Source organism: Pteronotus mesoamericanus, unplaced genomic scaffold (genome assembly GCF_021234165.1).
Source record: "Pteronotus mesoamericanus isolate MK-2021 breed Mesoamerican mustached bat unplaced genomic scaffold, CSHL_Meso_final scaffold_651, whole genome shotgun sequence".
Taxonomy (NCBI): domain Eukaryota; kingdom Metazoa; phylum Chordata; class Mammalia; order Chiroptera; family Mormoopidae; genus Pteronotus; species Pteronotus mesoamericanus.
Window position 1 is genome coordinate 12,954,036 of NW_026555325.1, and position 12,293 is coordinate 12,966,328.

The window sequence follows — 12,293 nt, forward strand, 5'->3', positions numbered from 1 at the left end:
ATTCTAGTTTGTGAATATGTATATATTTAATCTTTTTAAAAATGCCACTTAAAATTATAACCATCTAAGGTGACATCAGTATGAACACAAGTATTAAAGAAAAAGTGGTAGCAATGTTTTCTGTAGGTCTGCGGCAAAGGAACTATTTATAATTGATTCTTAAAGCACTTTGCTATTATTAAACAAAGTAAAATTTAAATATAATTTTGCATTGAAGTAACATTATTAAAACGACTTATGTTGCCTACTTTACATTTTCCAGGAACATCATTTACAGCGAGCTATTTCAGCACAGCAAGTGTTTAGAGAAAAAAAAGAGAGCATGGTCATTCCAGTTCCTGAGGCAGAGAGCAACGTCAACTATTACAATCGCTTGTACAAAGGAGAGTTTAAACAACCAAAACAGTTCATTCATATTCAGCGTAAGTTTGTTAATTCATTATTTTCTGTTTGTAATTTAAGATCTCTTCTCTTTTTTGCCCAAAGAGATTTTATTTTTTTCAATTTATATACACTGATTAATAGAAATGTAAAACATTAAAGAATAAAATCCCTCTGCTTATATCTGAACTTGGAGATTTTGAGTGTTGGTTGCATTTGGAACATTTGATGTTTATATAGTGGAGGGTTCTATATAGCACATATACTTTAATATACAGCTGAAAGTTGGTGGATTACCAAACCTAAATAAGATTTATTTTTAAAAGCATAATGGCTATAATACCAATTAGGTGTGAGTTCTGAAATTTCTTAGAACTAGGTCCTACTTTCATCTTGTTTTTATAAAATTCAAATTCCACCTCCTTGATACTCTTAGGTTTCTTTCCATTGTTACTATTTAAATGATCACCATCTCTTGCCTTAAATTGAATTTCCTAACTATTGTATTACTATCCCGCCCCCAACCCCCTACTGTTACCCTCTTCTAACCTATCTATACACGAAGTCCACCAGTACCAGAGTGGTCTTTCTGGAGTATCTGTCTGGCTTAAAATCCTACTGTTGTTCTTTATTGTCTACAGTAGCAGTTTTCAGCTGACAGAGACATGCCTGTGTCTTGTCTGATAGTGTTTAACACACACACCCCTTAGATAGTTTGTTACAATAGAGGTTCCAGGGCTCTGTTAGGACTACCTGTCTGACAATCTCTGGTATGTAGCTTGCTAACAAGAATTTTTAAAAAGTTTCTCAGGTAATTCTGAAACTTCTCCAGATATAAGGCTGTGACCGTAAGATCTGTTTTTTAATTGATTCTGAGATGCACATTTTTTTCATTTGTTATCTTTAAAATGAGATTGCATTTTAAATTGCTGTTGTCCTAGATTGAATTCTGGTTTGTCTAAAGAGAATTTATATTTGTTTCTGCCAGACATCTGAGGACACTACTAATCTGAGACCGTTTTAAATATTTTGCTTGTTTGTTTTTGGACCACACTAGTAGCTTTAGTTCAGACTACAGACCTGCTTGGGATTTAAGTCTCTGGGGGAGATTCCACGCGCGCCTCCCCCCGCCCCCACCACCTTTCTACCTAAGAGCAAGTGGAGAAATATAAAGTTCTTTGCTTTTCCTTTCTGCATGGCCAGTTGTTTCCTTACCTTACACTGAAGTTGTTACCCTTTGGTAGTGCAGCTTTTATTCAATCAAACTTCTTAATAGTCTCCAACACAAAGTATTTTTTCTTACTGTACATAAAGTCATGGTGCATCTTGTAATTAATTGATGGCAGTTTAGATTTGACAGAATTCTGTAATAGCCGATTCACCATTTTGAATACAAGGTACTTTGTGATTTATTCCGTGACTGCTCTATTAACCTCATTTCCTGTTGCTTTTTTCCCTAACTTTGTACCATAGGGACTAACTAAAAATTATACACATTTGCCTACTTTCATATTTCACAATTCCTTACATATGCTTGCTATTCAATATTCAAGTCTTCTTTCCCTTCCTAAAGCTCATTTAAGACCTAACTCCCTTAGGAAACTTACCCTGACTTCTCTCATTCTCCCTGTTTGTGTGTCTCAGTATCGTGTATATAACGTCTGTTAGAGGACTCATCATATATTGTTGCAGTTATTTGCAGCCATTCTTTCTCTCCTTTTAGACTGTGAGTTCCTTGAGAACCTAAGACCCTGTTTTATTTTCTCTTTGTATCTTTGAAGTGCATGGCTTATAGATGCTCAATAAATGGCATGTTCGTCAACTGATTAAATTGTTTTTAAGTGGCTTTCATAAGGCCCTTAGGTGTCAGAACCATTTTCCAGAGACTTTTTCTGTCTGAAGCATTCAAGAGAAACATACATGGAAAAATTATTTATTGTATATTTCCTCTGTGTTCTTCGCTTTTGAGTCCTTTTAGCTTGAATTTACCTTATCTTTGTATCAGGAAGGAGATGGCTGTTCACAATAGGAATTTTAACAATTTGTCAAGCCAAAGTACCCAATATTTTTTTAAATTAATAACAGTATAGCCAGACAACAGGACTATCTGTAAAAAACATTCTAAGAAACCAAGAATCAGGAAATTGGGGATAACTTATCTGGGTCAGGCCCATTGGATACAGTAAACATTAATCTGTTTTTTTAAAGTTCATTTTATTCTGTTGTAAGAAATGAAATAAAAATAATAGGAACTTACTGTAACTTTCTTTATTAGCATATACTACATACTATACTGTACAATTTCATACTATACATAATTTTTATTCTGCCTTTATATTTTTAAGCTCGTGTTTTTATATTATATAATCTTATTTTCATTTTCAGTGTGTTTTACTTTTTCATCAGATTGATATTCCTCAATTTCTTACCTATATGCCTATTATTAGCTTTAAGATTATCTGTACTAAAACTTAATCTTGTGTTACTGAAAATTTTTTCTAGGAAGGCTTTAAAAATTTTTTTTTTATATAACTTCTTTCGGAACCCTTAAATACAAGGAATTCAGATAATGTTGCTCTGGATTTTTCCTTTTCTTCTTTTAATGATAGTTTTGAAAGAGTCCCTATTTGCCTGGCTAGAAAATGATACTGCAAAATTGCCACAGAACGGTGGCCTGCTTCAGGCCCATCATATGCTTACCTGGGCTTTGACAGAAACCTCTTTATTGATCTCTCCTGCTCTAGTATCCACGCCTTCCAGTTCATTATCACACTGCCACTGTTGTCCTTATTACCCATTTAGAATTTTTCAACACTCTCTGATAACTGTAGGGTAAAATTTTAGTATCTTCGTGTAATCTTTAAGACCCTTCTTTGTGCCTGTCCAGCTGTGGTTCCCTGTGTGTTCTTTCACTATGACACCAACCTTATTGAAATGAACTCTTAGGGGTTCCGTTTCCTTCTCTTGACTGTAAGCTCTTAAGGCACAGAAGCTCCACCTCATTCAGCACATAATCCTTACAGTCTCAGTATACCTTTTTCTTCCACTTCCTGTAACTCTTCATAGTTTCAGTTATAATAATGAGCTCCTTGCAACTCTCCGACTTATGCCTTATTTTCTCATGCCTTTATGTATTCACATAGCTGTTTACTTCTCTCCTCTGCTTGCTAACACATAGCTTGTTCTCCACATCTCATCTCTAGAATTACCTGAGCTGCTTCCTGACCCCTTTAAGCCCTTGGCACTGTTTACCTCAATCTTGTTGTGTCATGTGCACACCCTCAGTGTGGCATTGATAACTTCCAGTAGTGATTGTTGCCCTCTGTTGTCTCAGTAGGCATAATGCTCATGGAGAGCAGAGGAATTTTTTTCTTTAAATTTCACTTCCTAGTATAGTACCTAGCATGTGGTTAGGTGTGTAATTATTTGCAGAATAAATAAGTGAATGAATGGATGGTTGAAGATAAAAGCATACATATCTGACATTTTCCAGACATCAGCCTCATAGGACTAAAAATTGTATATGGAATCAAATATAAGAATAAAGTTATTTAGTGTGTACAGTGAAATTGAGAGACCCATTGTGTGGATCCAAGTTAGGAATTAAAAGTGTGTTCTATTATTCACCCACAATGTCATTTTAGGGCAAAAAGTGCCTGCCAAGGAGTTGGGAGTGGAATGACTCCAGTTTCGGTAGAGATGTGAGAGGAACCTGGTTCCTTCCCATCCCTTTTAGAATTAGTTCTCCATAGTCACCCATGTTGTATTCTGGGGAACTTCCTTAATCACAACACATTGGGGTATTCTTACCAGGTTGGAAGCATCTTGGAAGCACATAGGTGACCCAGGGTACCCAAACTGTTCCTCATTGAGGCTAACTCTATACACTGTTCAGTTGTGACACATGTAGAAAATGCTTCCTTCATTTTACTTACAGTTAAGTTTCACTTACAGTTACAACAAATTTACCTTGGTTATCTCCACACAGATGTTATAATTCTTTAATTCCTTTTGGACTTTAAGAACTTGATTAAATCCAGGATCCAAACTTTTCTTCTTAAGGAAACAACTTTGTTTACACTGTATTAAGTTCTTTATTTTGACCTCCCATGACCTCTTTCATTTAATAATAATTTTTTTACAATTCACATTAGGTATCTCAGGATTTTAGAGCATGATGGAACTTGAGATATTGTTTCATAAGTATTCTGAAGTTAATGTGTCTAGTTTTTAACTCTGGTGGTTCTTAATAACAGTACTACTTTTCTTGTTTTGATGGGAAGCTTCACTTCTCCTTCACTGCGTTACACCTACAAACACAGATCAGTAGACCCTCGCACTGCTTCTTGGCTGAAAGGATAGGTGGGGAAGCACCCTCTTATCTGTTAATCAGTAAAAGCAACTCTCACAAAGGAAATTGAATTCTGCTCTTTTGTATCTGTGGCCAAGATCTTAAGCCCTGGGAAAGTGTCTGTATGTGTGTGCTCTACTATATACCTCAGTACACTTGAAGCTGGACCCTTCTCAGTCTGATAAAGCTAACTAGTATATGCTAGAAAAACAATTTTATTCAATGAGAAGTGGAAGTGTACAGTCCACTAGGTTTTCAGGAAGAGTGAAACAGATGCTGGCCTAACATCCAACTTCAATTTCATTATCTTTGGAATGTCCTTTGCTATTCTCATTAAACAAAAATGATGGTAATTGACCCTTAGCCCTAGTGAGACAAACACATTTTGATTGGAAAGAGTTGAAAAGCATCCCAAATGAAGAGCATTGTTCTGTTTTATACAGTAAAACTTCTTGGTGGAAAGGATGCGCTCTAGGGATGTCACTTTCTTGTAAAACTCCCTGGATATATATAAAGAAGTCATATTGAGCACAAGTCCCATGAAATGAAATGACATCACACATTTAATAAATACTAGAAAAACAGAGTCACAATTACAAAAGCAGCTTATATCAAATTTGTAAAGAATACATTCCAGGTGAAGCTGGATCCCAGGTTGGGGTGATGAGAGGGGTTATGAGAGGGACAGTGTGCAAGGCCTGGCACTGAAGGCAATCTACGTCCGGGTCAGGTAGCTTTAAGTAGTTTCCTCTCTTCTCAAGATGGGCTGACCCTCTGCCTTTGGATAAAGCTCTTGAGTGTGGGCTGAAATAGTAGGCCTTTATCTAGGTAGCTACTAATCCAGAAAAGAGGAGGAACCCCAGAACTCAGGAAATAGTAAAGATTAAGGTAATGCCAGGTATTTGGGGGGAGAGGGGAGCAAAATAATCATTTAACAGTCTGGCATTGAGAGATGAAAGAGCAATTTGGATACAAGGAGAGTGCTCCTTAGTTCTATATGCATTTATTTATATCCACTATGAAAAAAAATTGTTTGAGGTGACTATCAATAAAACACAGTGCAGTAGATTAAAGACCATGGTTAAAGAAATCGGGGAGAAAAAGACACTATAGTAAGAGGTAAATTTGATGCACAGTGGTACATATTTTAGACACGATATAATTAATAGAAAAAGCAAAAAAGTAATGTTGGTTTTAAAGTGCATATTTCAGTGCATCTTTCCTGGCACTGAAACATTGAGAACTCTTCTGGGGGTCACACAAAGAAGATGCTGTGGTGTAACCCAGCAGAACACTTGATTGTGCTAATAGGAGTTGGTGGAAATAGACCTTCCACACATTCACCTAGCATCTCCATGGAAGATTCTTCAGTGACACCACATTGCCGTAAGAGTTGGCACCTTTCAGCATCTTCCCTATCTCTGTCTGCCATAAAAGACTAAATTTTCTTCCCATCTGACCCCAGTAGAATAATTTCATGGGCTGCCTGTGTATAAAAGTATTTTCTCATGTGCTTATTTTCTGAAAATGTTAATAGAAGTCTAAACTTTTCTTTCCACAGCAGTGGAATAGAAGCATAATAAAATTTTTAACATTGTCCAGCTGTGCTCATGTCCTATTTGTGTTTTACATATATTAAGCCAATTACTTCTCAAAGAAATCTTATGAGGCAGCTAATATTTTTACTTCCTTTTTAATAGGAAATTACATTAAGAGCCTAAGGTAATGCAGCTAGCAACTGAGTCAGAATTCAAACCCAGACCCTGTGGCTCTTACTGCTTCTCAGTCATACTTCATTGTTATAAGATGCAAATATTGATGCACATTAAACAGAAACCCATTACCATTCATGTGTGGTTGATAATAGGATCAGTGGAGTAAAGGATTCCCTCCCCCCCTTTTTTTTGACAAATAAATTGCAGGATAGATGATAGGTTGCCTGCAGATATGAAAAGGAGTCCTGGATATGAAAGACAGGTGCATAACACCTGCTATGACATTTTTCTGGTTTGGCCTGGCAGGGTTGCTTCATAAGTGAAATCCTGCCAGGCCAAACTTGTGCATGGGGATGAGGTGGTGTGCTAGAAAGAGAGAAAAGCCTGAAGAAAAGGGAGCCATAAGAGAAATAAAAACAAGTAATAAAAATAGATTTTACAGTTCTTCTTAAGCTAGTGTGGAGCTCCAGTGAAAGGGGGTGAATTTTAGCATTATCAAGGCCTAAGATCTAATTTTTTGTAAAAAGCCTTTTAAGTTGTATCAGTCAAAGATATTAGGGGGGGAAACCACTAAGGTAACAATATGGGCTGAGCCTTTAAAAAAAATTCTCATTCCAACATATGCACAGGTGTACACACAGGAGGTAAGGAATGAGGCAAGCCCTTGGGGCTCCGGTAAACTAACAGCTGAGCTAGAGAATCTCTTCTAATACCTCTGGGTGTCCTGGCTTTCTCCAATTCCAACCCACCTTTGAAGACACTCCTGTAACCCTGGCAGAGGGAGGCCCAAGTTAGGAAAGAGCTGTGTAGTAGTACTGATTTATTTCTAAAACCTCCAACTAAGTTCTAGTTGCTGCGTTTGCTTTGGGCAGAATGAGTTGGACCGCATAGGATGTTGGAATGCATAAGGCTTTATTTTCTCTGTTTAAAAAAATACAGTTAACAGTACCTCTCATGATTGTTCAGAAGTTGCTAAAATAGATAATGGAAGTAATGTAAAAGATGAAAGAATGGAAAAACCTTTAGAATTTTTAAAAGTAATCCAAGATGATAATATTTTAGTGATGAAAATAATTGTTTTCTTACTGACATTTTTCAGTAAAGTCAAAGTAATCAAAATTGTAGGAATGTAAGACCCCTCTCCCCATGGAGGTTAAATAAAGCCACTCCACCCCACCCCGCTGTGGACCTTTTTCAAAAAGTTATTTCTCATCACTGTGTTAAGAATATCCTTTGTTTTTCTGATAAAACTAAGAAAATCAGGTGTTTTGGATTTTTTTGAGAAGTTGGCATTTATTCTTTATAATGAAAAGTAAAATGCCCATGCAGAAAAATTAATAATATCATCTCACAAAGATAACCATAGGTAAAAGTTGTATTCCCCTTTTTTTCCAAATTTGCATTGTATTTTGTTTATGTGTGTATATGTGTGTATTTGTAGCTTTTGCTTTTTTTACTTATATTCATAGAGGAAGCATTTTTTCATGTTATTAAAGAACTTTAATAATTTTTTAAAACATCAACTATTATAAGGAATTAGTTTTACATTTGTTATTAGTCAACAGGAATCCATAAGGAAAGCAAACCAGTTCTAAAGGTTTTTATTTATTTACACTTTAATTAAGGAATTTTAGACTCATGTTATTTATGGTTTTATTATATTAGTAAAATGTGAATTTGTATATTAGTAAATTGGAAATCTGCATTAGTAAAATAAAATTTTCATTTCAAGGAAAAATAAGATTTTAGGCTTCTTTAAAAAGTTAATAGTTTAATTTTTTTCAAGAGCTAGTATGTAGAGAACTTTTTTAGATAATCTAATTTAACTAGGAGACATTGATTATCTCATCTAATCCAACTATGTAAACTTTATGAGATACCATGAAGTTTGTAAGATGCCAATATTTATCTCCTTTCAGGGCATATTTATAACTTCATTTTTCCTGAGGAAATACTAAGAGTGTTTTTTCCCCTCTTCCTTCCTAATGGGTATTAATTGCTCTAGTGTTTAAGAAACAAAGTTTATATTAATGGGATATACTTGCTCTGTTATTTATTTAGTTACTAACTGTTAACTTGAGTCAAGGTATGTGGCTCATCTAGAGTTTTAGATACTTCTATTGAATGGGCGGAAAGTTCATACCTACTTTACATGATTACTTGAAAAGTAAAATGAAATAATATTAGAACAACCACTGTTAATTTGACATGTTTCTACCCTCTACCAATCTCTAACAGAACCATAACCACATATGCAAAACTCTAGGCAAGAGCCAGTGAGGTCTGGATTTAGAGAACCACATTTTGAACAATTTTAGACAATATTTTGTAACTGACTAGATAAGATGAGAGAGAACAGAAGTGAACATAACTAATTGTCCACTTGTAGAATGTGGAAATAAAATATGTTTAGATGTTTCCATAATATCTGATGATAATTAATACATATTCAGTATTAATGATTAGCTGAATATTTTTAGCAGTCTTTATGTTTTATTTCATACCTATGAAAACTGTATGAGGTAGGTAAAATTATTTCTTTCATTTTACAGAGATTATAATGGCCTATTGTAAATATAGAAAGGTTTAGGAGCATGTTCCCAAGGCCTTTTAACTATAGGAGCCAGAATTGGAACTAGGCAGTCAGATTCCAGAATTACTGCTTTCCCCTGCCTCAGTTTTATTGAGATATGATTGACATACAGCACTGCATAAGTTTAAGGTGCACAGCATAATGATTGATGTACAAATGTTGTGAAATATTACCATAATATATTTCATCCATCACCTCGTACAGTTACCAAAAAATATATTTTTTTTTCCTTGTGATGAGAACTCTCAAGATTTATTCTCTTAACAATTTTCATATATATATATATATATATCATATAGTAGTGTTAATTATAGTCATACTTTGCATTACATCCTAGTTCTTACTTTTTTTTATAGGTAGAAGTTTGTACCTTTTGAGATTTTCTTCATCCAGTTTGCCCTCTCCTCACCTCTAGTAACCATAAATCTGATCTCTTTTTTTCTGTGAGTTTGGTTTTTGCCTTTTTTTTTTTTTAATATTTCACATTTAAGTGAGATCATGCTGTATCTGTCCTATTTCACTTAACATAATGCTGTCAAGGTTCATTCATGTCACAAATGCAGGATTATTTTTTTACGGCAATAATATTCATTATATGTATGCATATATCACAACTTCCTTATCCATTCATCTGTTTTAGGAATATTAATTAAACATTTTAAATTGATCTAATTTCAATTTATGGAAAAGTTGCAAGAATAGTATAAAGAATTCTCTATACCCTTCTCTGTGATTTCGACTAAGTGTTAACATTTAATATTTGCTTTCTCTCACTCTTTCTCTTTCTTTTTACTCTCATACTCTTTGTCTCAGTCATTCTCTCTCTTTTCCCTATATTATTTTTGTTCTGAACCCTAAGTGAGATATGTCATGCTCCTTTCTCCAAGTACTTCAATGCATGTTTCTTTAAAACAGATTCTCTTACATAACTACAACACAGGTAACAAAATCAGTGAATTATTGTTGATTTAATCATTTAATCTGTTAACTTTATTCCCATTTTAATAGTTGTCTGAATTATATCCTTTAAAAGTGAAGGAAAACTCAGATGATATGTTGCATTCCACTGTCACATCTCTTCAGCCTGTTCCTAAGTTTTTCTGTGCTTCATGCCACTGACATTTTGAATACAGGTCAGTTATTTTGTAGAACGTTCCTCAGTTTAGGTTTGTCTGTTCCCTCATTACTTGATTCAGGTTAAAATGGGGACTTTGTTATTGCTGTCATCTTATTGTAGTAAAAAGAAAATACATTTTCTCTCTAAACAGTTTTTAAGTGTCTATTATAGTACTGTTAATTATACACATTGTTGTATAACAGATCTTCATCCTGTTTACCACTTTCTAGTTTTTGTTTCTATTAATTTGACTACCTTAAATACCTCATGTAAGTGGTATCGTGGTATTTGTCGTTTTGTGACTGGCTTAGTTCACTTAATATGTCCTCAAGGATCATTGATTTTGACAATAAAGTTTAAGAGTAAATGATACTCCATTTTATGTACATACCACATTTTGTTTATCCATTAATCTGTTGATGGACATTTAGATTGCTTCCACATCTTGGCTGTTGTAAATAATATTACAGTGAACATGGGTGTTCATGTATCTCTTTGAGGTCCTGTTTTCATTTCTTTTGGCTATGTACCCAGAACTTTGATTGCTGGATCACCTGTTAGTTCTGTGTTTAATTTTTGAGGAATCTACATACTGTTTTCCACAGAGGCTGCATTTTATCATCCTGTCAACCGTGCAGAGAGTTCCAGTTTCTCCACATTCACACCAAATGTAATTTTTTTTGTTGTTTCTGTGTCTTTGTTTTTTAAAATTTTTTTGTTGATTTATTGTTAGAGGGAAGGGGAAGGAGGGAGAAAGAAGGGGGAAGAAACTTCAGTGTGAGAGAGAAACATTGATCGTTTGTCTCTCCTACACGCCCTAATCAGAGACTAAACCCACAATCTCGGCATGTGCCCTGACCAGGAATCAAACCAGCGACTTTTTGCTTTGCAGGTACAATGCCCATCCAGCTGATCCACACCAGTCAGGGTTTGTTGTTATTTTATAGTGGCCATCCTAATGGGGGTGAGGTGATAACGCATTGTAATTTTAATTTGTAATTCCCTAATGATTTAGTGATGTTGAGCATCTCCATATGTTGTTGGCTATTTGTATATTTCTTTGGAGAAATACCTCTACAAGTCCTTGGCTCATGTTTTAATTATTTTTTTTTTTTGTTGTTATTTAGTTGTAGTAGTCTATATATTCTGAATATTAACCCCTTACTATGTTTTGCAGCTATTTTCTCCCATTCTGTTATTAGCCTTTTCATTCTTTTGCTTGTTTCCTTTGCTGTGCGGAAGTTTTTTAAGTTTGGCACAGACCCATTTGCTTATTTTTGCCTTTGTTGCCTGTGCTTGTAGTATCAGCCAAGAAATAATAGTCAAACCTAGTATCATGAAGCTTTCCCCCTTTTGTTTTCTTTTAGGAGTTTTAAGCTGCAAGTCTTACATTTAAGTCTTTTAATTCATTTTGAGTTAATATTAGTGTACGTGTGTAATGTAAGATAATGGGCCATCTCCATTCTCTTGTATATGAATTTCTCAGTTTTTCCAAAACCATTCATTGAAGAGACTGTCCTTTTTCTGTGTATAGTCTTGGCACCATTTTAGATAATTTGGTAGTTAATGCTAGGATTTATTTCTTGGCTCTGTTTTATTGGTCTGTGTGTGTGTCTTTATGCCTGTACCACACTGATTTGATTATTGGAGCTTTGTAATGTTTCGAAATCTAAAATGTATTTTTAAATGAGATACTTTATATCTCCAGTTGGGCTGGTTTTTGAAAAGAACATTTGGTAAAATATTTAACAAAGAGTCTCTTTAGTAAAGGAAATTATTCATTGTGTTCCACTTTATTTTTTATATTTTTGGTTTTTTCCAGCTCTGTTAAGAATTCTCTTTCAAAACATCTGATGTCTTCTATATACGGAGTTTACTTCTTTGTCCATTCAATACTTTGCTGACATTAAAACTAATCTGTTTATAAGAATACTGCTATTTAATCTCTCAAGTTTCTGATTATTTAGTGGGCTATGGAGGTATGTTATCTCTCTGTGACCTGTTTATTAATTATTTTTACACTATTAGATATAAGATATTATATACAAGAGTAGAATGTATATTTTTGCACATATCATATATAATTATAGAATTAGTTTGTAGTGGTTAGCTACTTCCTGCACCCAGATGTCTAAG

At 34.5% G+C, this 12,293-nt stretch overlaps 1 protein-coding gene across 3 annotated transcripts in view; it reads left to right on the forward strand.

Moving 5' to 3' along the window:
• The window catches only part of EPC2 (enhancer of polycomb homolog 2), a 113,117-nt gene that overhangs the window by 39,463 nt on the left and 61,361 nt on the right, over window positions 1-12,293 (forward strand). For all 3 annotated transcript variants that reach the window (XR_008528212.1, XM_054562454.1, XM_054562455.1), the window contains exon 2: window positions 263-422. Coding sequence is in view for 2 of the 3 variants with exons in the window: in XM_054562454.1 (XP_054418429.1) it covers window positions 263-422 (160 nt within the window). In the remaining variant the exon portion in view is untranslated. The remainder of the gene's footprint in view (window positions 1-262; window positions 423-12,293) is intronic.